The 25528-nt window shown below is 42.3% G+C and overlaps 1 protein-coding gene across 4 annotated transcripts in view; it reads left to right on the top strand.

Moving 5' to 3' along the window:
- PRKCE (protein kinase C epsilon) overlaps nt 1-25528 on the top strand; it is a 536579-nt gene that overhangs the window by 355861 nt on the left and 155190 nt on the right. For all 4 annotated transcript variants that reach the window (XM_055108017.2, XM_003822657.6, XM_063594977.1 and 1 more), the window contains one exon: nt 1973-2146. In XM_055108017.2, the coding sequence (XP_054963992.1) occupies nt 1973-2146 (174 nt within the window). The remainder of the gene's footprint in view (nt 1-1972; nt 2147-25528) is intronic.

Here is a 25528-nt window from a genome sequence, read left to right as displayed (position 1 = left end):
CTCCTGTTCATTTAGAAAGAAGATGAAGGGGCAGGGAGCAGAGGAAGCTGTTTGCATTTCACCTGAGATCTCTGATTGTTCCCTGGTTCTGTTCAGAGCTAAGCCTGGGAGTCACCTTTCTGGGACCCCCTGAGAAGTTCTGGGAGGTCCTGCTCTGGGGACCAGGAAGCTCCTGGGATCACATGCCCTGGCATGTCCTGGACTCTGGAAAGCAGCAGCCTGTAGGTCAGTCAGCTGACCCATCCCACCTGGTTCCCAGCCGTCTCACCTGCCCCTATCTCACCCTGATACCACTCTGGTGGGAAGGTAACTGGGGTTTACTTAAATGGCAAAAGCTGAAGCAATTACATTCTTTAGAGACTGACTAAATAAAAAGAGGTCCTCTGGTTAGGCATAACTCTGGGACGTGAACAGGATGTGGTCTAATTTTGAGCAAGACTCCGAGATTCTAGGTTTTCATATAGTGTAGGCAGAATGGGAACTTAGATGACTTTGGAGCATTTCGGTTATCTCTTAGGAAAAATCACAGCCAAAGTTTGAGCCAGTTTTAAGGAGTCTGTAAAATACGTGGGCGACAAAAAGTCTTCAGGTTAACATCATGAATTCCCTCATTAAGTTTCTGATGGCTGCTTTTTAGCTTTGATGACTTACATTGGAATACTGTACTTAGGAGTTACTTATTTAAGAAGAGAAAGGCTTGTGACGTTTGTAGGTAAATGAGTGCAAAAATATCAAATGATAGTAACACTTTAAGAACATAGAACTGTTAATTAGCTCTCTTGAAAAGGAATCACGTTTCCAGCTTCAGAGTTATAAAAGAAACCATAAAGGCAAACAAGGACAGATTCAACCACATAAAGATACATGATTCTTTTCAATAGAATAAAATAACAGAAAATTATAAAACAGGCTTAGAAAACCTTTTACAGAAAGTAAAGGGTTAGTATCTTTATATATCATATGTGTATAAATTTGTAAGAAATTAATATGATAGCAGCATAATTAGACAAAGGAGACGTGAATAATTTACACGAAAAGAAATACAGTCAGAAAACAGTTAATTTTAAAGTTTCATTTTAAGTAAAAATAGCATCAAGGTAACATTTCACACCTATTAAGTGAGCAAAAATACTTTTTAAGTGAAACTACTCAGTATTGGTAAGTCACCATGAAACTCCAACACTTCTACATTGCTAGTGGCACATTGTATCACACATCCTTTCTGAAAATAGGAAATGTGCAAAATGCTTCACCCTTTAATCTACTTATGAGGGTTTCCATCTTACAAATGTAATCCAAGAGAAATTGTTTTAATTGTGTACAAAAATACTCAATGCAACTTATATAATACTTAATGATTAGATATAACTGAAGTGCCTAATTTGAGGGAAATGGTTAAATAAATTATATTTACTTGAATTGAGTATAAGCAACCGTGATAATAATGGAGACCATATGGAGAATGTCTGTAAGATAATGTTCAGTTAAAAATAGTTACATTATTTTACTGTACTGTAACTGTAAAAATATTTGGTGTACTGTAATTGTAAGTATGACAAACACATATAAACATATGAATAACCATTCAATAGATGTGCATTGAACTTCTCTTTTCTATGCCTGGGCATTGTGCCAGAGATCAAAAATAAATAAATTGTAGTAACTATTAGAATGTAGTAACTGTAGAACAGTAGTAACTGTAGAATAGGAAGTTTTCTTAAACATTACGTATACATCTTGAGAGGGGGTCGTGCCATGTTGCCCATGCTGATCTGTAACTCCTGGGCTCAAATGATCCTCCTACCTCAGCCTCCCAAGTATCTTGGGTGCATGCCACCACACCAGGCTTGTTATAATATTTAAAATTAAAGAAAAAAACAGAATTCGTTTTTGAAGTATTTGGTATTAGCTTATACTTCTTCTTTTTATTCCATACATGCATAGATTGATGGAGGCAATTGATTGATTGCAGGTCATGTTGGCAGAACTCAAGGGCAAAGATGAAGTATATGCTGTGAAGGTCTTAAAGAAGGACGTCATCCTTCAGGATGATGACGTGGACTGCACAATGACAGAGAAGAGGATTTTGGCTCTGGCACGGAAACACCCGTACCTTACCCAACTCTACTGCTGCTTCCAGACCAAGGTATGTTAGGAAGAAGCTGGCTGGCTGCCATGTTGGGGCATCTTGACTATCAGATAAAATACCAATTTTAGACCCTCTACATTGTTCTCTCAAAGACTTTGTAAAGTGGGATGGGTTTTACCCTTGAAAAGATCAGGATGTATTTGAACAGCGTCTTTTTTAGAGCACAGGATTTTCCATTCAAGGTTGTGCTTGTGAAGGGATGAGAGAGCTGTAGAATTCTTTGCAGCCAGAGTTGGACAAAGCCAAATGGCTAAACTCACTGTTTGCTCATTGGAAAAACCAACAAGTGTGGTTAGTCCTTGCTCTGCTCCTAACTTTCTATCACTAATCAAATCACTTAACTTCTAAGTTATTTTCATGTCATATGAAAAAGAGTAAAGGCCACCTTAATCTCTTCTAATCTGTGTAATGTCATCTGAAATAAAGGATGTGAACAAATGCTTAAAATTTCATAGTGAAACACAAATATAAGGCAGCATTTTTAATTTACCACATAGGTGTCTGGGAACCAGAAGGTGGCAGTAAAGAAACAAAGATAATCCATAACTCCATGGTAGAGTCTGACTCGAGTATTATTAACTGATTTGTTACCTGTTTTTAGTAAAGAAACAGCAATGTTCTTCATGAAGCTCTAATTTTGTTATCCTTTTTGAGGGGTTGGGAGGAGTTAAAGTCTTTTAGGATCATTATGGATGTTTGTAGTATTTTGCTTCTTGAGAAGGCAAAGACAGACATCACCTGAAACTCCTAGCTGTGGCTTATGTGGAACCCAGACCCTGAGGGTGACATCATGGAGAGGTGATACCTTGCTTCTGGGTGTATTCTCATCTCCATGTCATTTTGAATGCCAGTTTTTCCACTTAAAATTCAATAGTTATTCATTGAGTCATTTGGCAAACTTTTCTTTTATTATATTTCATTAAATCCTTCCCGTGTTTCTGATGCCATGCCAGGTGCTGGAGATACAGTGGTGAACTAGACTAGTCCCTGACCTCATGGAGTTTACATTATCTTTGGTACACTGTTTCCCAAAGAGGATTTCTCAGAACCCCAATCACTTGAGCAGCTGTAAGAAGAAAGGACTCTGTGACCCATAGTTGGAGTCACTGCAAACGTAACCTCTCTTAGTCTCAACACACGTATGTTTATTAGCATCCTTGAGGAGACCTGCAATGAAAACAAAATTACCTTTGTTTAATCTACTTTTCCGAACTTATTTGATCCCAGGGTCCCCCATCTCTCTCTTACACACACATACACATGCACCCACACACACACAATGCCCATTCCATACTGAGGAACCCTGATCCAGTGGAATTTTTCCTATCCTTCTGATCTCTCAGGAGAATAAGAAATATCGTCTGAAAATCTGGAAATCATTCTGCTTATCTTTCAAGATGGACACATATTTCTTTGTCTATGAAACTTTCCTCAGAGACCACTATTTAATAAGAATCTATCCCTTTTTCTGAACAAGTATAAGAATTACTAGCTCTTCTCATTTTTCATGTGTGTTGTGTAATGCCTAATATTTATGGGTTTGTGTGTGTACAGAATCCTGCATAATAGAGACTCAGTGATGGAGTTAACTTTCTTCTTTTTTCCACTAGAGCATAATTTTAGATTCATGAGAAATGTATCATATTTTGTATTTTCCATGGTCCCTATCACAGGGCCTCACACTTGACAGGTACCCACAGACAGAATCAAAGACTTGGAAGATTTTTTTCAAAGTCACCTTATCTTTCTTTATCTCTCTCTCTTTTCCTTTCTTTTCTTTTCCTTTTTTTTTTCTTTTCTTTCCTTTTGGTACCAGTGAGAAAATTGGGTTTCAGAGAAGTAAAACTATTTTGCTCATAGGCACTCCATCTTGGCAGAGTCAGACCTGGCATCTCATCTAGTCTCTGGGACTCCCAAGGTAGTGGGGCCTTGCTCTGATTCACATTGCTAGTTTCTTGTGCCTGATCCAGCACAGGGTCCCTTCTGTTGGAGGAACCCTCCCACTTCCCCTGTCCCCAGCAGGTAGCCCTCTCTCTCACTATCTGAGGTGGCTTTCCAGGCAGGGAGCCACTCTGGCAAGTTTTCTTTACACCATTATCAAGAGGCCCAACATCCTAGGAGGGGTCCAGTTTAGTTGTGAGGGCTCTATGGAGCCCCTGTACATGGTGGATCATGGGAAGCCACAGTTGAAGGTCAGCTTGGTGAATGAGTGAGGGAGTGGGAATGGATGTCTTCAATGTCAGCAGTGTTCTCCTTTGTGCATTGTAGAATATCAAGGCTAAGGATTCCTCATCATATGGCAGCTTTTGGAGCACAAAATGGTGTTGAATGACACCAGGGATTTCTTTTATGGCAGAACAATGATCAAACTAACATGGATGTTGTCATGGATGGCTGTAGGGTGAGGATGGGCAGAGAAGGAACTTCCTCTATAGTTCAGATATTTACTATCTTTTCTCAGGCCACTGTCAGGCAGCCACAGTCACAGGAGCAGCTTTGCACCAACTCTCTCATGCCACCTCAATTTCATAGAATATTTTGCTTTATGTAACAGATGCATATTCACTGAATTTTTCTAAAGTGAATCATATTTTAACCTCATAGAAGGATCTTAACTTACTTATGAAAGGAACCTGATGAAGAATCAGCTTATAAACCTTCAACTTAACTTTTTAAAAATGTGACTTTGCCTATGACAAACCAACAGTTTATCATAGTTTTAAAGAGTAGCTATTATTCACCTGACTCTGAGGTAGATGCTGGGGTTATTAACCAAAGGAAGACAGTTCTCAAGTGGAAGGATTCACTGATAATAGATTGGGAGGTTATTCTAAATTCCACAAGCTAAGAGGGAGTAGCAAACAGCATTGATAGTTATGTTCTAGATGGGAGTATTCAAACCAAGAAGACTCAGGGGAGGGGGTCTTCCCTACGATCTAGTGGAAGAAGTGCGATCAAGCCAGGCTTTGAAAGGTAGAGAGGATTTGGACAGGATTTGGGAATAGCAGCTGGGTTTGGTTGCCACAGAATTCAGTCTTGATTGAGTTTCACTTTTCCTGAAAACAGAGGACAGTTCCTCTGAGCCACCTTAAACCTGGTTTCCACTAAGACTCTAATACACCATTCAGGAACACAAAGACCCGATTGCAATCCTATTAAGATTTCTTTCATGCTTGTTTAATTATGACATACAGAACAGCAATAATGTTAAGTCGTGTTTAATTATTTTTAGGTGAGCCTTTATTTTTCAATGTATCGGAAAAAAATGATCCTTTTGGAAACATTCCTTTGAGAACTTCTTCTGAGAGATTACACATTGCTTCAGACTGCACACTACATACAAGTTGCCTGGAAAGACTCAGAAGTGTGTAAAGTGATGTCACCATATCTAATATGGTGACCCATGGCAATGGTCATATGAACCCATTGGCATCAGTCATGATGACATAGTCAGGTTCAGGTCTGGTCAGTGCAGCCCAGTGAAGGGCCAACTTACAGCTGAAGAGAGATTTGGGCTTTTCTTTACTGAGCCCGCCTACCCTTGGCTCATGTGCTCCATCCGTCTCTATGGGATCTAGAAAGGCAAAAAGCAAATAAAATGGCTCCACCTTTCCAGGGCTAGTGAGAAAAAGCAGACAGAACAATAAATTAAGCCAGTGGTTTTAATTTCAGTCAAATTCAAACCAGTGTGTCTTTGGGATGCAAGAGTAACCTGAACCATGTAGGGAATTCTACCAAACTTGATTTAATTTACTGTCAAAACATAAAGTACAGAAAGAGGAATAAAGGACTTCTAATTCCAGTCAAGATCAAGTAGCCACATTCATCCCAGGTCCTCCCTCTTACAACTAAAAATCCCTGGACATAATTCTTATTTTATAAAGGTAGGGTGCTTATCAAAATTGGCATAGCCACAAAGAACTGTATCTGTTGATGTGAATGAAAGACCAAAATTTTTATATTTAAAAATTCTAGGTGACTTTTAAGTGGGTAACATTGTCAGTAGTGTTTAATATTTTCTTGCATGTGAGAAAAAAAATGTTTTTATACACCCACAGTTGTTTCTTGCTTTAAAAAAATTATGGCCTATAATTGTTTCCATTACAAGTCTTTATTGTTAAGCATCTATGTGCTAGACACTGTGCTAGATTCTAGGGCTACAAAGCTAAAAGATACCAACTCTGAACTCATGCCAATTACTGTCTAGTAGAGAGATAGACATGCAAGGAGGCAGTCAGGAAGGCTTCCTGATGGAGGTAGAACCTACCCTGGACCTGGAAGCATGGGTGGCATTTGCAAGAGGGTAGGGGTAAAGACATGGCTGCTGAAACCTAGAAATTATTTCCAAATCTCATTTGTATTATTTTTCCAATGCTTGAACTCCCAACCAATGCTATCTCCTACTTCTTCCAAGGAAATGATAATGGCTGAACCAGAGCAAAGAAGGAAGAGGAGAAAGGGAGGGTATTTGGAAAATAAGGAGACAAGATTCCTGCATCTACAAGATCAGATGCCTATCGGTAGAGGAGGGAGGTAATGCTGTGAGCCCTCCTTATTGGACTGCTAGGCTCTAAAACTTAGGGGCTTGGTCAGGGTTTGGGGGGGAAGTGACTTTTGGAATTGCCTCTCCCAGTTCCCAGGTTCCCATTCAGGCATTGACTACAAGGGATAGGAGAACCACTGAGAGGTAGTTTTGTTTTTTTTTTCTGGAAGTTACAGGAAATGAAATTCCCAGATTTTTAGAGTCTGTGCGTTTGTATTTATGACCCCCATTGTTGAAACCATTCTCTCCAACAGGATCCCACAAAACCTGTCTTGAATAATTTCATGATTTTTCCTCTTTAAAAATTTCATCTCTACACAATTCTACCCATCCCCCACCCTTTGGCATTTCCTGCCAGGCCTGGGAAGCCAAATTCTGGAGGGCTTTGCTGCAAAGGAAACAAAGGGTGAACTAGAGAATCTCCCTTAGCCAATCTCCCTTGCTGCCCTAGGGAAAATGCAGCATGGAAACATCGTTACAAAGCAACTGGAGACGTTTTTCAAATGCGTTTGAATCATCTGTGTGAGCATGGGGAGAACAGAGAAAAGGAGCGTTAACAACCTAGGAGCAAAAGTGTCGTTTCAAGGAACTCAACTCTGAAGAACAGAAACACTAAACCAAAAAAAAAAAAAAAAACAAAGTAAAAATTAGGCCATTGGTAGATTTTGTTCTAAAGAGACAGCTATGTCAGATTAAATCTAAACAAGCTGACAGAGCCGTTGAGGATTGGTCTCTTTCCTGCTAGACCACACTGTCTGCCTGAGGCAACACCACTACTACTCCGAAGGAGTTGGAGAGTGTGTGAGCAGGTTTGGTGAGTGCTTTTCGAGAAGAGATTGAGATGCTCAACACAATGAGTTGGTTTGTGGGTCAGGCAGCCACCTGGGAATCAGTATGCTTGCCAATAACAGATTACAAGCAGAGATAGCCTCAGTAATTTGCAATGGATTTTAGCGAAATGAGATCCGTGGTAGAGGTTACAGGCTTAGTGTTGGCAGAATCAGTTATTAATAGAATCAGACTCCAGGGAACTCCATCTCTTTACTTCTGAAGACCATCTTTGCCTGATAGTGGGCTGGACAGCAATGCCATTTATTCTGATCAGCCAATTAACACATCTTTAGTGAGCACCTATGGTGTGCAAATCACTGCAAGATGTGACAAGACTTTTATGGCAGGGCCTTTGGTCAAACAAGTTGAGGGGTAAGCTCTACTCTCTTGTGAAGGAATGCAGGGGTGTATGTGTGTGGTGGCGTGTGTCTGTGTAGATGAGCTGGCAGTTCTCTGGCCGGTCAGAGAAAGATCGTCACTGGTTTCCACGATCAAGCAAGGCTTCATGGAGCAAGACAACTTCACCCAGGTCTTGAAGCATAACAGGATTCATTCCGTATGATAAAGGAAAAGTTGTGGAGTTTGTTAATGCTCATGTGTCCCAGGGGCAGAGAAGGACGTGTTGGCTCTTAATCTAACTGCTGCAGCTTCATGTAACCTCTTTGCATATAAGGAAACCTTACATTTGAATAGGACCTTTGCTTTTAAAAGTGCCCTGACTGGCTAGGTGCAGTGGCTCATGCCTGTAACCCCAGCACTTTGGGAGGCCGAGGCAGGTGGATCACCTGAGGTCAGGAATTCGAGACCAGCCTGACAAATTTGATGATACCCCATCTTTACTAAAAATACAAAAATTATCCGGACATGGTGGCGGGCACCTGTAATCCCAGCTACTCAGGAGGCTAAGGCAGGAGAATCGCTTGAACCCAGGAGGCAGAGGTTGCAGTGAGCCGAGGTCGTGCCACTGCACTCCAGCTTGGGGCAATAGAGCTAGACTGTGTCTCAAAAAAAAAAAAAGAAAGAAAAAAAGCCCTGACTTAGATCAGCCATTTTATATCTGCCTAATGATGTCTCTATGAATTCACCTACCATACTCTATGGTTATTCACTCCCCCTTTTTTTTTTTTTCGGAATTTGTTATTGTGGTAAAATACACAAAATATAAAACGTGCCATCTTAACCGTTTTTAAGTGTACAGTTCAGTGGTATTAAATGCATTCATAATGTCCATCCATCACCCCTCTCCATCTCCATGCCTCTTTTCACCTTACAACCCTGAAACTCAATACCCATTAAACAGTACCTTCCTATTTCCTCTCCCCACAGCCCTTGGCAACAGCCACTCTGTCAGTCTCCATAATCTTGACTACTCTAAGTACCTCTTGTAAGTGGAATCATACAATAATGTCTTTCTGTGACTAGTATATTTCATTTAGCAGAATGTCCTCAAGGTTCATCCATGATGTAACGTATGTCATAATTTCCTTCCTTTTAAAGGCCAAATACTATTCCATCATGTGTATAATACCACATTTCACTTATCATCTATGGATGGACATTTTGACTTCCACGTTTTGGCTACTATGAATAATGCTGCTGTGAACATGGTTGTCTGAATATTTCTTTGAGGTCTTACTTTCAATTCTTTTAGCTATATACCTAGAAGTGGGATTCCTGGATCATATAGTGATTCTCTTTTTAATTTTTTGAGGAACCGCTATACTGTTTTCCATAATGACTGAACTATTTTACATTCCCATCAACAGTGCACCAGGGTTCTGATCTGATTTCTCTATTACTTTGCCCAACACTTATTTCTTTATTTGATAGTAGCCATTCTGATGGGTGTGAGGTAGTATCTCATTATAGTTTTAATCTGCATTTCCCTAGTGATTTGTGGTCACTCATTTTTACAGATAAGAAAACCAAGGCCCAGTCAAGTCTTATAATTTGTTTGCAACAGAACCCAGATTGGAATAAAGGTTTCCCAACAGTCTTTGTTGTTCACCATGTATTTCTGTCTCCTTCTCTGTCCTCCTGTCCAAATTCTTCACTTCAAATAGCCTCACCTCCAAATCCCCTCTTCCCCAATTCCTGTCACACACATGAAAAAGGGTCTGAAAGGGTGTCAGCTCTATTTTACATGAACTCAATGAGGCTGGGATTAAAAAATATTAGTGTCCCTTAAGCTGGCAAGAGGAGCAGGGTTGATCAGCCTGTTTCTGGAAATGTTTCTGTTTTCTGAAAGTGTAAGAGAGAAAGGAGGAAAAAGGGGGCATGGGCACAGGAACGATCCAAAATGGGCTGGAGTAGGATGAGGCCCTCACACTTGTCTGTTTAGCCATTGCTTACTGAGCACCTGCTATGTGCCGTGCCATGGGGCATCATGGGGCGCCATGCTGCCTGCTGAGGAACACAGGTGTGGGGAAAGGTAGGTAGGAGTCCCGGCCTTGTGAACTTGAAGCCTCATGGGAGCATAAAACTGCTGGCCTCTACAGAGGTTACAGTGAGCCGAGATCCCGCCACTGCCCTCCAGCCTGGGCCACAGAGTGAAACTCCATCTCAAAAAAAAAAAAATTAAAAAAAAAAAGCCCTTCTGGCCTCTATACAGTGCCCAGAACTCAGTGCTTTATTTTCCTTCAGAAACTGTTGGCCTGATCTTCTTTTGTAAATTGTGTTTTAATCACAAAGATTATTTATTAATTGTAGAAATTTTGGAAAAGTCACAAGAGGACAAAAAAGAAAATAAGAACAATTCACGTGACTACTACTAACATTTCGATGTGTATCATTCCAGTTTTAGAAAAGTACGTGTCTGTTCATACATATGTATTTATAACATCAGTATCATACTGTATGTAAACTGTTTCACTTAGTAATATAGTAGAGCTATTTTCCTTGTCACTAAATATTCTTCAGCCAAATGATTTCTAGGGTTCTACAGTATCTGAGGGCGTCTCGTAGACATTCTGCATCGGGGGTCGCAGGTGGCTGGTAAGTGCCTGGCTTCCTCCCAGCTGATGTTAGCAGTGAATGGACCGCATGCTCTGCCCAGTGCTGGCCAGTGATGGTGCTGCGCTCTCTGCAGCAGAACTGCCTCCTTCTATTTTTATTTCTCTCTGTAACATCAACCTGAGTACAACATGTAAATAACCTATTTGGCATTGACATAATGCAAACTAAGACTTAAATGTCTTTAACATTAAATATGTGTGTATACAGCAGGTCTTTGAATAACCTAATTTTGTTCAATGTCATTTCTTTATAACGTTAATGAGAAAAATATCAATTCCTGGCCAGGGCCACTGACTATGTGGAGTTTGTACTTTCTCCCCATTCCTGTATGAGTTTTTTTTCAGGGACTTCGGTTTCTTGCCAAATCCCAAAGCTATGCACATCGGGAGAACTGGCGTGTCTAAATGGTCCCCATCTGAGTGTGGGTGTGCGTAAGTGTGCCCTGCCATGGGATGGGGTCCTGTCCAGGGTGGTTCCCCGCTGGCACCCTGAGCTACCAGGAGAGGTTCCACCCACCCATAACCCTGAACTGCAGCAAGTGGGTAAATGATGCTCTTACTCATTTTTCTTCATCTTTCTTAAACATATGTATAGCTCACATTTACTTCGGTGTTTAATATTAGAAGTGTTATTTCAGTTTTACTATTCAAAGTGTTCTAAATAATTTTTCTTAGAAGTTTGATGTTTTTGTAGCCAGAAGTATACTTAGGAACTTAACTCTTCTTTATACCAATTAGCCTATGGTAAAACTGGTTTCCTTACAAGTCTTTTCACTTGAAGTTGCAGTTTCCAAGAACTTACCAATGACATTGTGAGGACTTCCTGTATACTGTTTGGCTAGGAGGCATTTTTTTTTTTTTTTTTTTTTTTTACCGCTAAGGAATATATTTACCCATTCTCCTAAACTATTTGCTTTTTCTTGTAAAGCTGTTGGTTTTCTCTTTTTTTTTTTTTTTTTTTTTTGAGTCAGAGTCTTGCTCCGTCACCATGCTGGAGTGCAACGGCGCAATCTCGGCTCACTACAACCTCTGCCTCCCAGGCTCAAGCAATTCTCCTGCCTCAGCTTCCCAAGTAGCTGGGATTACAGGCACGCACCACCAGGCCCAGCTAATTTTTGTATTTTTAGTAGAAATGGGGTTTTACCATGTTGGCCAGGCTGGTCTCGAACTCCTGACCTCAAGTGATCCTCCTGCCTTGGCCTTCCAAAATGCTAGGATTACAGGTGTGAGCCACTGTGCCCGGCCAAGCTGTTGGTTTTCAAATTATGTTTTGTGGAGGTGCCTCTGTTGCTTCAGTGTATGGTGGGTGGGAGCTGGGTACACAGACCCAGTATGCGCTATTAGAGGAGGATCTACATGCACCACCTACTCCACCTGGCTATGCAGCTCCATGTCCGACTGTTTCACATGTTAGCATTCCAAGGAAGATAACATTTGAAGAAAGGATTTCACTTTGAAAACAGTTTAAAACCACTACAGCTCCAACTGGGAGCTGGAGTGAGTCTTGATTTTTTTTTTAACCTACCCATATTATAATCTAATGTATACAGGTGTCATTTCCTGAAGGTCTCCATTACAAATGTCCTTTCATTATTAAAATGGGCAGATTCCTGAGATTTGGGCAGAAATGGAATTTTGGAAGCAGATTCAAGATTCTGGTATTCTGTCTGAGTAACATATTTCATTGTTTAGATCACGCACAGAAGTGCCTGCTGATGTGTAAAAGTGTGTGTTTAAACCTTTGACTCACTGCTGACAGATGTAGAGGCCTGTGATAGAATGTAACTGGGATGTGACACTACTTCATTGATCAGGAGAATTTGCGTCAGAATCTTTTGAGGCACTGTTGGGAGATAACAGGGACTGGGAAGGAGAGATATGACAAGGCACAGCAAACAGTAACTTAGAATAAAGGCAGTATGTGATAAAGAGGAAGGAGAGACATATTTATTGAGCACCTATTATGTGGCAAGCCTATCCAAGTTGTTTAAAAGCTGATTTCATAAATCTTACCCAAGTCCCATGGGATGTAGGTATTGTTGCCAGTTCTTTGGGCAGCTAAGGAAACAGACTCAGGGAGGCTTAACCATTTGGTCAGGATCACACAGAGTTAAGTGATAAAGCTGGGATCCCCACCTTTGCCTCCTGGGGGTGAGAAGGGCCACTGTGGAACAGGGTGGATGCTGGGGCATTGGGGGGCAGGGCACAGTGAGTTTGGGGGCAGGAGGCATTTGCAGGAACAGACCCCTGATTTAGGGAGTGTAATGATGAGTCCTGCTGCTGTTGCAGGCTCACGCTAGGAAGCCGTGAGGAAGACAACCTTGTGAGGAGGTACTGGCTAAGTTGTGGAGTTCTTACTATGCTAGGCAAGGAGTTTGCACTTATTCTGGAAGTAAAGGGGGATTCCTGGAAGATATTGTGGGAAATGATGACTTAAATCATAGCCTGACAGCTCTGCGTAGCCTGCATTAAAAGGAAAAATGAAAAGCAGAGATACCTGTGAGCAGGCTATTTCAATAGCCCAGGAGTCCAGAGGCAGTGGGGAAGAACTTCTGCAGGAAGCACTGACGTGGCCATTCGCTTTCCCCTTTGCATCTGCAAAAGGCCTCCTGCTTGTGAAGAAAGCATAGTCCTCCCTTTAGCACTTAGAAACTGTCAATTGTGTAGCCCCTGACTGATTAGAAACAAGAACTTAAGTTGCTGCTAGTTGCAGCAGGTGATCTACACATTTCTAAGGTGTCATTTGGTCACAGTTCAATTGGCACATCATGATCCAATTTAAGTAAAAAGTTTCATCTTGAAATCTAAAACTAGAGGTCTAAGTTATCTAACCCGGTCACCAAACAAAGCCAGTTTCCTCATGGCTGACGTCAGATTCTCTCACCTCTCCCCAACGCCCGCCATCTATTGGATTTCAGAATTTACCTTTTTATGTGTGTGTGTCCAGTTTAGATTCGTGTTGAATTTTGATAGTGGTTTGGTGGTGTTTTCTACAGGGAAAGTCATCTGGGGCCTTTCATAGGGAGCTTCTACATAGTCTATTGAGATGACTCCATTGAAGCAATGGGCTTTCCCCATATAACCCGAACTTTTTGTCCTAGTGGTCTCAAATACTTCAGACAACCCAGATGATTCCCAATGCTCTGATTTTGAAGACTTTGCTGGGTGGTAGGTGCAACCTATTCAGCTGTTTGGGTTCACATATGCCCTGTTGACGTGTGGGAAACACAGGATGCAGTAAAGAAGGCACCACGAGTCAAGAAACTGCAGGTCTAGCTGTGACTTCTGCCACTGATGCTTGCTCTGAGACAGTTATCTGGGCACTGACTTTTCTCATTCATAATAAAAGATGTGGGGAGGACACCGAGAGGGGAGTTCCAACTACATGACCTAAACGATCCCTCCAGAATCTGATTCTAAAGACCTGTGACAATGCAATTCATTGGGAAATACGCATGGTATCACTACAGGTTTACCTGTTGCTAATGCATGAGTGAGACAAGGACAATGACAAAGTCAGTGAACAGTCCTTCTGTTTAGTGGTCTAGTGGTGTTTTCTACAGGGAAAGTCACATGGGGCCTTTCGTAGGGAGCTTCTACCTAGTCTATTGAGACAACTCCATTGAAGCAATGGGCTTCACCCATATAACCCGAATTTTTCAAAGCTCAATTCAGCAAATGCTTCTACCTTGATCAAAGCCTCTATGTTCACAAGGCTGTTATTTTACATCAGGGTTCCAAACTCAAACACATTTTCAATGACTAATGCTCCTACATCAGAAAATTTACCAGGAGGTTTTATAGCTGTCTGTTCAAAGTACAGCATAGTTTCTAGCACACAGCAGGTTCAATAAATTCTAGCTTCTGTCTTATCCAGTTAACAGTTTCAATATCATCTATATAGATAGATCCCAAGCTGACTTGAGAGCTTTGTCATGTTTCTCTTTGCCTAGAATGATGGCCTGTTCTGGCCAGTTGGCCAACTGTTTGTGAAACAGAATTGAGACTACCTGAGTCTGCCATTGTTGGTAGATTTGACCCCTGGCACGCTCATTTCATAAAGAGAAAATATGTATTACCTATCCCCTAATCTGGGCACACGTTGCCTGTAACAACAGCGATGGGCCAACCCTGTAACCTGTTTAGTCATCTGACAAGTGCCTGTTTAGGAGGGCATCAAGCAAGAAATGACTGACAGCCACCCCTTTTCCCAGAAGTTTATGCCAGCTAGAAGATGAATGCTTTGTGGTAGCACTTTTGTTTCTTAATTATATAACCTGTTTATGAGTTTAGAACTACAGCTGGTTAATGTGAGGATCACATCTTTGGCTGTGTGTCCTCAGGAGTTTGATAGCCCTTCCTTCTGACTGCTTGACCCATAGCTTGAACTAGGGCTAGCCACAGGATTCCAGTGAATTCCTGCTGGGCCCTTTGTCTCCTTCCTGTCACTGAGGAGGAGGTCACAAATTGGGGCTGGCTTCCAAATGTGTGAAGAGGAGGTTACCGGTTCCAGTGAAGAATAACTTGGACAGAACTGTGCCCCCCACTGCCTGTGGTTTATCTTTGGAGGCTTCTGGTGTAGCCTGAAAGGAGAGAGGGGCCATCTGGGTGGGCCAGTCACCACCTTCAATTTCAGGGTCATCTTTGGCTCAATAACAAAAATGGCAGGAATTTCTATAGTGTTCATTACATGCCAGGTTCAACTTGGAGCATTTTACACTTATTAATTTAGTTGTCCCATCAACCCTATGAGGTAGGACTGTTATTCCAAAGAGGGATCATACAGCTGGAAGCGGCAGAGCCTGAATTCAAACCTGGTTAGCTAGCTTCTGTTATAGAAACCTCATTTTGTCTGAATGCCCAGGGGAGATTAGCCTCCTGAGGATTGATAAACCAAGGTCCCAAGAGCCCAAGGTGTAAATAAAATGGCAATTGGTTGATTTATAGTGGGGTGACTGAACTACTTACGTGAGTTGCCCAGGGCACCCTGGAGTAATTCTTTAAGGGTGGTATTCCAGGCAATCTGAGTTGTATTGGGAAAGCGACTGATGGAAAAACAGACCCTCTGCTTTCTGTTATGAGGACATTTTTTTTTTTTTTTTTGCAGAGGCAATAGGAAGTTGAAGCCTCCACTTTTGACCTCATTGGAGCATTTTGTTTTTACCATGACGTTCCAGGGAGAATGCCAGGAAGGATCATGGGCAAAAAGAATTCTCTCAGTCCGCCTCCTTAGTGTGGCAGGAGGTACAAATTAATTCCTTTGTTGGGTCAGTATGATATTCACCTGGGATTCATCAGCAGTATGTAATCCATTTTATCGGGAACACTTGTGTGCGGGTTGCTAGGAAGCTAAGCTTATTACCTGGCTCTGGCTCTTAGAGCTGAGCCTGCTGGTGCTAACAGATTTGGGCCTGAGAAGTTTGTGGCCTTCCCTGGACTTCAAAAGGAGGGTGGAAGGTCCAGTAAAGTGTCCAAGGATGAGAGTGAATGGGGAAAATGACTTTTGTTCTCAGTGTTTCTTTCACCATTTATCCAACCTTATCCCCATGTGTTTTTGGTATTTTTTTTCTTTTTCAGGTAAGAGTTTAAATCCAACCTCCTTTATCAAGCCCCAGTTTATGAAAACTTTCTAGATTCACCAGTGTTAACACTAAAAACGTACCAACACAACCAAAGGAAACACGTTGCCATGAATGGTGAAATACTTCTACCATCCAATTTGCCCAGAGTTTTATTCCCTTGGGAGAGCTTCTTAAAGATCTAGGAAGTATCTTTTGATGTACATAACTCAGAGATTAAACACACTTCACAAAGTATAGGTAGGCTCCACTGAAAGAAAGCTCGAAAATTTGACTGTAAAAAAAAACAAATGTAGGTGTGATTGTTGACCTTACAAAAGCTAACTCCTATTGTAAAATGTTTACAAAAGAATTCACGAGAGAACTCCCTGGGTTGGCAAGATCCATTTGGATTGCCAGACGTGGCGAGTGAGGTGCAGCAGTGCTAGGCAGAGTAACTGAACCCTGAAGTGTTAAAAAACAGCTGTGCAGGAGCAGTACCAGGGAAGGTAAGACATCTGGAACACACACCCCCAGCCAGGGACGAAGTGTTCTGCTTCAGTATACATTAGACAACCAGTATTTTTTTTAATACCTGGTACGGTATGTCTTCAACTTAATATCAGGTATTCCAGGGATAGAAAAAGACACAATCCTTGTTCAAAGAACTGCTGGTCTACCTAGGGATGTTAGGCTAATAGGTGAACCAGAGAATGAAAATCAGAGGAAGAGATGAGTGGGCTGACTAGTAGGTATACTCCTACAAATTGGAGGAAACTGAGGCACAAGCGTTGAAGTGCCTCTTCCGGGTCACATACACGCTCATGTGCTCCTCTCTCTCCCTTGCTCTCACTCTCTCCCTCTGTCACTCTCTCGCTGTCTCATAAGGGACTTTGTCACAGGAATAAGAACCCTGGGTTCCACCTACCCCACAGGAGCACAGTGGCAAGGTCCCATCTGATTCAAGGAAATTGGCTTTGTAGGGTTGTTATTGTGTGAAAAGGAGCAAGCCCTGTCCAAGGCAGATCTGGATGTTTGTGTAGTTCAGATCCATTTAGCTCCCTGGCCAGTGTTGATCTCTGCTGCTTTAAACCACATTAATCTCTGGGAGGGCAAACTGACCCATCACTATGGGAACCAGAGTGAGCCTGTGTCCTGGGTACTAGGTAAACACTGAAAGTCAGTACCTGGTAGACGCCAAAGGCAGAAGCAAACTGGGGCCTTCCAAAAGCTGAAAATGATCAATAGATGTGATTCTTGTGCATCCATATCCCAGGAAGGATGGATTCTGTTTAGCTCTTTGAGCTAATTGTTAATTTTCAAATCTTGAAGACACTATTTAGCATGAAATGCAGATATTCAAATACCCCTTTCTCCTTGGTAGGAAATGGTACTAACAGTCTGCAGGATTATGGGAGTAAAAAGCGCAGTCTAAGCACATAGGCATTTATGGGGAGAGTATACGAAGTTAGAGGGTATAAAAGCTATGTGGATGGTTCAAAGATTAAGGTAAAGATGTAAAACCTAAAATCTCAATTCTCTAGAATGGGACATTTAGACTTCATGGGTAGGGGAGGACAAGAATCGGGAGTATGGGCAGTTAGACAAAATCAGAAAGAAGCGTAGAAGACTATGCAGAAACATTAAGAATGTAGCGGTGGAAATGTTACCTTTTTGGAAGATGGTATCATGCAGAAGGTTTGAATGCATTTCTCTGATCTTTAATTCTACCAAAAGTGTCACTCTGATGTAAGAAAATATTTAGGTTGAAAAGGTGAGGAACTGGCCACAGCTTTCCTAAATGTGGTTGACAACTTGTATCCAAGAGAACGGAATGAATTGGTCGATTTGTTGTGTCATGACATTTTAGGGATGTTTTTGGGATGTTTAAGGGATGTTTTTGAAGGGGATTTATAAGAGAGTAAATGAGACCCCTTAAAAACAGAGATCTGAGGCATAAGAGCTGGTAATTTTAAAAGATACACAGCTGACTACAGAAGGAAAGAAGCAAGTCCCAGAATATACATGTAGCATATTTCCATTTATATAAAACCCCCAAACAGGCGAGACTAAACAATATTCTTAGGAGGAAACACATGGGTGATGAAACTGTAAAGAAAAGCAAGGGGCCGGGTGTGGTGGTTCATGTCTGTAGTCCCAACATTGGGAGGCCAAGGCAGGAGGATTGCTTGAGCCCTGGGAACATAGTGAAACCCTGTCTCTACAAAAAATTTTTTAAAATTAGCCTGGTGCGGTGATGTGTGCCTGTTGTCCCAGCTACTCTGGAGGCTAAGGTGGGAGGATTGCTTGAGCCTAGGAAGTCAAGGCTGCAGTGAGCCATAATCATGCCACTGTACTCCAGCCTGAGCAACAGAGCAAGACCCTGTCTCAAAAATAAATAAAAGAATTAGCCAGGGATGGTGGCACACACCTGTAGTCCCAGCTATTCGGGAGGCTGAGGTAGGAGGGTAGGTTGAGCCCAGGAGGTTGAGGCTGCAGTGAGCCATGATTGTACCACTTGTACTTCATCCTGGGCATCAGAGTGAGACCCTATCTCAAAAAAGAAAAAAAAAAAGAAAGAAAAAGAAAAGAAAAACAAGATCATGATTACCAGGGAAGTCCAAGTAGGGACTGAATGAGGATGGGGAGAGGGGTTGCAATTAAAGAGAGTTAAAGGGGTTTCAAAGGCCAGCAACCATGTTCTATCTGTCAAGGTGGGTCACAGCTAAAAGTGAGTCTTATTTGATCTTTAAAATGCATATGCATATTTTACATATTCTCATTCATAGGTATATTTTACAATAAGGCAGGGAAGGGGAACAAGAACATGAAAGCATCCAAACTATCATAGACACTAGCATTTTAAATGATGACATGCTCTCCAAAAATTCGAACTTTAATAAAAAACTGAGCTTGTGCACTACCTGTGTGTATCATTCTTTTGCCACTAAAGTTTCGATTTTCCTGTTCTTTTGGCAGTATGATCTGTCTCAAGGACAAGAAGTGTGGTGACTGGTCACGTGGCCTATTTAGGTGGAAGAATGAAGCGTAGTCCCTATCCTCTTTCCAAGACCAAGGCCAAGATGGGGCTCAAGACCAGGGGGTTATCTACAGAACTGCTGGCCCACCTTCCACCTACCCTGGGGGGCCTCCCTCTTGAAGGTTGGGATTCTTTTTTTTTTTTTTTTTTGAGATGGAGTCGGGCTCTGTGGCCCAGACTGGATTGCAGTGGCAAGATCTTGGCTCACTGCAACCTCCGCCTCCCGGATTCACGTGATTCTCCTGCCTCAGCCTCCCGAGTAGCTGGGATTACAGGCTCCCGCCACTGCACCCGGCTGACTTTTGTATTTTTAGTAGAGACGGGGTTTTGCCATGCTGGCCAGGCTGGTCTCAAACTCTTGACCCAAGTGATCCGCCCGTCTCAGCCTCCCAAAGTGCTGGAATTACAGGCATGAGCCACTGCGTCCAGCCGAAGATTGGGATTCTTAAAGAGTAACCTAGCCCAGCCTCACTCTTTCAGCAAGCAGCTCTGAGTTGGGGGGTAAACTTTCTTCACTGCCACAACATTTGTGTTTTGCAACATGTTTTTAAACCATGTTTTATAACTAAGAAGATGCCAAACATTTCATTTGGCGGTTTGTATTATGAAAACCATAGTTATCTTTCCATTTTCACCTATAAAGTGATGTTATAAATTGAGCCTTTTAAACTGTAGATGTATGTGTTCTTTCTAGATTCTGGCATATTCTATAGGGGACATAGCACTCACTGCGCTGCCCTCCCCACCTGCCACCACTGGTTGAAAATAACAGCTTTCCTTGCTGCCATCACATACGTAAATGTAACTAACATTTATAGAGTGTTTTCTATAAGCCAAGAATGATAATAGCTGATGTTCTTTTTAAAAACTTTTAAGTTCAGGGTATATGTGCAGGTTTGTTACATAGGTAAACTTGTGTCATGGGGGCTTATTGTACAGATTATTTCATCACCCAGGTATTAAGCTTGGTACTCATTAGTTATTTTTGCTGATCCTCTCCCTCCTCCCCGCTCCCACAGGCCCCAGTGCATGTTGTTCTCCTCTATGTGTCCATGTATGCTCATCATTTAGCTCTCACTTACAAGTGAGAACATGTGGCATTTGGTTTTCCGTTCCTGTGTTAATTTGCTAAGGATAATGGCCTCCAACTCCATCCATGTCCCTGTAAAGGACATGATCTGGTTCTTTTTTATGGCTGCATATTATTCCATGGTGTGTATATACCACATTTTCTTTACCCAGTCTATCATTGATGGGCATTTAGGTTGATTCCACGTCTTTGTTATTGTGAACTTAGCTAATGTTCTTATGGCACTTACTATATACCTGTCATTTTTTAAAGCTCTTTACGTATGTTGATTAACTTAATCTTTGCAATAGCCCTGAGAGGTGGATATCCTGAGACACAGGGAGGTAGAATGACTTCTCCAACATCACATAGTTAAGAAGTGGTAGAATTGGATTTGAACCAAGGCAGTTTTTGTTCCATTGTCCTAGTGTTCATCATTCTACAGTGCTGTCTCAGATAATATGTTAAATTTACATTGTGGTTTCATCTTTTCCACAACTTTTTTATTTCCCCATTTTATGGATAAGCACATTGAGGTTTGGAATTTCATGTGACACCGGGGTGAACAGCAGGGGGAGCCACAAAAGTGGCTTGGAGGTGGGACCAATGAAGATCCTGTTTGTTCACTGCCCCAACTAACGCCACCCCTTGTGAAATGAAAAGGCCTCCCTGTGTCCCTCAGTCCCAGGGTGAGTGGCTCCTGCAACAGGAAGAAGGAGCAGGTCCTAGACCAAGAGCTCAAGCAAGCCTGTTCATGCATCGCTAATTGCTTAAACATCAGGGAAAGGGGTTTGTCGTCGTATGGGTTTCTTTTTTTTGTGGGAAAGCTTTTCATACAATGCTGGCTGACTCCTGAGCCTTAAAGTAAACAACTACATCATCCTGTACAGAGGGAGTCAGGAAAAGGAAACTAAGAAAATATCAAACTCCTGCAGCTTTTTTTGAAATGTAAGTGGAGGAGGAAATGATGTTTGGAGGGCATTTGCTGGGGTCCTTGTACCAGAAGACTCCATGAATAATGATCCTCTTCCCAAGCTGTGTATCTGAGTAAATGTTTCCCACACTGTCCTTTCTTCTAAATACCCTCTCTGTGACGCAAGGTGAAAAACCCACCCGCAAAACATGGCTAGAAGATTCTGTAAACCCATTAGAAAGTTAAGCTATTTCCCACCAGGGAGTGATGAAAAGCCTCACTTGCAAAACTGCTGGGTGACTGAGCTGATCACTCCCTGAGATCCCCACGTCCTGGTAGGGCAACATCCTCACTGCTGTCTCCATAGTCTAAGAACATGGACAATATTCTAGGCATCCACCTTGAACATGGAGAAGACAGCACTGGAGAACCTTGCAGATATAGACACACTCAGAAAGACAGCAGACTTGTTGAAAAACAAGCTTATTTTCTCATCCATACAACAGATGTGAACCTCCTATCTAACCCCCAGGTCCTTTAAACCCACATGGGGCACTCTGGAGTGCTTTCCTGCTTCCCTAGCTAAGTTTAAGTCTTTCCTGTCCTCCCAGAATACCCCAAGTAGTGGGGCGGTCCCAAATACCAACTTGGTAGTGGGGGTTAGGGAGAGGGAGAGACTGAAAGGACAGAAGACAAAATCATGAAAATCATGTGGCTGTTCCACCATGCCCCCCTCCCTGGGGATTCTGAAGTCCTGTCCCTCCTCCCTCTTGCTGTTACTTCTGAACAGCTGTTGCATCTTTCAGGTGTGATTTGGGGATGCATAAGATCTAAAGCTGCTACCTTCAGGGTCTCTGAAATTAATGTCTCTTAGGATTGCTGCTATCATAATACTTTCCTGTAGCAACTTGTAATTATGTCCCAACGAAAAGGAATTATTCGCTTAAACGACTTTGCCCTTTTCCACCTTCTAACCCACCATTTGTTTCTCCTAGCCCTGTGTGATGTGGGATAGTCCCTGTATTCCTGCACCACAAACTCTAACATCCTTGCAGTCTTGGTCATCCACGGAATATTTCTTCTCCGTGAAGACAGTTTTCGTTACGTGTTTCCTTTTATGATTGGTGGGACCTTCTCTGGAGTGTCTTGCACAGTCCTGTATACATCATTTGTTACCTGGAGTGCATTCTATATTTAAACAACTCTGTCGTGAATGATGTACCATGCTCTATATGGGTAGGGATGAATATTTAAATGGATTTCCCTTAAATACTACTTTGGATAGTAACTGAAGCAATGGATTAGAGTGGGATAGCCAATTAGATTTTTATTTGAAATAAATCACTTGGGAAAGGAGTTTTACAAATAAACGAAAAGAACTTGCCCACTTTTGTGACCCTATTTTGAGACTTTGAGCACCACTCATGCCCAGCAAAATAAAATGTCAATATCTCCTTGTTCCTTTGTTGGCTCTCAGCCTGCTGTCTTCGATCTCACTGCCCGCTTTCTGGAAACATTGGCATGTGAATTCCTGCCTGTTCCCTCTGCCTGAGATGCCCCAGCCATGCCCCTTGATTGTCCTGACCTCCCACTGCTCATCTCACATCCCGCCTCTTCCACAAACCCTTCAGTTCATCCAAACCCCTGTAGCATTTATTAATTTTCCTTCTTTCTTGGCAGCCAGCATACATACCACGACTAGCTATTTAGATTTGTATGCACAAAAGTCTTATCTCCCAAAATCACTGTCAGTACCCAAAGGCAGACACACAGTCTTCTACCCCTTTACATTCTGCTCGTGTGTGTGTGTGTGTGTGTGTGTGTGTGTGTGTGTAGAAAAAACCCACTTACCCAGAGTAAAATGCTCATAAATGCTCATGCATCCTGTGGCAGTGATGGTAGTGAAAGCCAGTGTGATTACACCCAGCAGGAGTCATTTCTGGAACTAAAATCGGCTGATTTAGCAGCTACTGTCAAGTTGCTAGTCCATCATGCTCCTCCTCTTAGCCCATGACTAGAGAATCCTGAATATCCCACATGCTCCTCACAGCCCCTACCAACTGGTTGCAATTTGCATGGGAGAGAATGCGAACTTATTTTTTTAACCTCTTCCCACCCACACAAACTCATCTCACAGCCTCTTAGCAATAGGGTATCTCATTTTGAACATTTAGTTTTCAGACATTTATTTGGTTTTTTAAACTTCCAGAAAATATTAACAATGCCAGTGAATCCTGGTGTTCTCCTTTGCAAAGTGGAAATAATACTTCCCTTAGAAGACTGCCGCAAGAATTTAGTTAAAACATGTATGGCCTTTAGCACAGTGCCTGGCATGTAGCACACATACAACTTTTAAATTGCTTTACAAAGTCCTTTGTCCATGATCTTACTTTATCTTCATGGTGCTTTTGCGACAGGCAGGGTCCTGCGATATCTTTCTTTGACAGATGAGGAAATAGGCACAAACGATGAGCTGGGACTGGAACTGAGATCTTTCCAGAACCACGCCTGTGCCCTTCCTGTTCCTGACAATGTTCATTTTAAGGAGGGGAGAGAGGACAGCATTTGTCTATGGAATGAGCCCTGGCACCCAGCTTCTGCCTGGGAAAACCGCCATACCTCTCTTAAAATGGGCACGGGTTTGCTGGCAGGACTTGCCCTTAATTATGGTCAGGCCACCTCTTTACCCCCAGCCTTCCAAAACCTTCCCGCTGGTTGTCCCCAGTTGTACAGTTTGTTAAAGTCTACCGTGTTTTTTTTCTTGCATCTCAGTCATCTCCAAAAGTTCCAGGATGACTTGGGAGTTTTTATTGGCTAGGCTGAAAAAATGCCCAGGCAACAATGGTGTGTTGATGCTTGGAGTCAGACTGGCTAGAGCAAGAAGTGATTTATGTAACTCTAGAAGGTCCTAATCGGGAAGCTGAGAGAAAGGGATGAAGCATGTTAATCCTCTCCATAATTTTCTCTTAAGAATGACTTTAGTTAGTCATGGGTAAAGTTTATCTTCCAAGGTGTGTGCTTTTGGGATATCAAAAGATTTCATGTTTCCCAGCTGAGACTTCCACATCTGCAGGCTGCCAGTGTTTTCAACTGTGAGAAAAGAGCTGTCTTTCCCAAAAATTCATCATGGACTGGAAACACGGAGGTATAAGTTGAAGTAGCTGTCAGTGGTGCTTCTAAAGGTCAGGGTTTCATGTATAGAACTGGAGCCATCCAGTTGGAGGAGAAGCCCGTTCTCACCTGTAATCAGATGAAAAATGTAGAAGCATGAGTTGGATGGCCTCCACTTATGACGCAATGACAAGAAATCAACATGTAGTATTTACAAAGATCAGTCATTTCTGGGAGGATTAGAGAGGAGAAAAGGTGAACCAAACATCACTTATGGACTTAGTCATATCATTTTCATTGATGGTGATGACAGCACGTCAACACATCATCATTTGGTGAGAGAGGTCTGGTAGCCATTGCTCATCATCTTCCTCACTGGGCGTGGTGGTGGGAAGTCCCACCACAGTGGGTGGTTTCCTTGGCATTCATAGCAGAACCCCACACCCTGTCTTCTGATGGCCCTTGGACATGGATCTTGCTGTCTCAGTTGACTATTGCATTGTCCCTCATGGCAGGGTTCTTAAACATTAGTGTTTTTGGATCTCCCAGGGAGCCGGTTAATTGGCAAATTGTAGGTCCCACCCCTTGAGATACAGATTCAATAGGGCTTGGGGATCTGCATTTTAAAATGCAAGGTGGTTATTGGCCACACTTTGAGAAATACTGCCTGATAGTGGCATAGACACCTACTGTTGGAGAGAGTTGACTTTAGAATCAATCAGCAAATGACTGCCCAAGGCACTGTCCTAAATCTGACTGGATTTGAAAAAGATCTGTAAGCTATGAGCCTTATCCTCAAAAGTGTACGTATGAAATGAGGTAAGCAGTGCAGGATTCGATAGAATCAGATGCCGGGCTGCTGGAGGAGTTCCTAGAAGAATGGAGAGTCAGGGCAACTGGGCATGGGAGGTGGCATTTCACCTGAGCCTGGAGGACTGTAGGATTTGCACTGATGACTCAGAGGGGAAAGAGCATTTCTGATGAGAGGAACAAATTGAGGAGTCACCAGTGTGAGGACAACCTTGAGCTTGGGATTTCAGTCTGAAAGCATATGTTTCAGTTTAGAGAAAGCCGTAGGCTTTCTAATGTACCTAAAACAGGCACCAAGTCTAGGCAGATGGCCCCAGCCCATTGACAGTGGGTAAGGACATAGCCTTAAGCCATGCTGGAGATGACAACACTCTAGGCTTTTAGAAATTTGGCTCTGAAATAAAGGATGTCTTGGGGCATCCCAAGAGCCAAGACTGCGGTCTGTGAGAGTCCAAACCTCAGTACTTATACCTCAATGTTACTTGTAAAG

This window comes from Pan paniscus, chromosome 12 (genome assembly GCF_029289425.2).
Source record: "Pan paniscus chromosome 12, NHGRI_mPanPan1-v2.0_pri, whole genome shotgun sequence".
In the NCBI taxonomy this organism is placed as follows: domain Eukaryota; kingdom Metazoa; phylum Chordata; class Mammalia; order Primates; family Hominidae; genus Pan; species Pan paniscus.
Note: the sequence above shows the minus strand (reverse complement) of the source record. Positions and strands in the feature narration are given on the sequence as shown.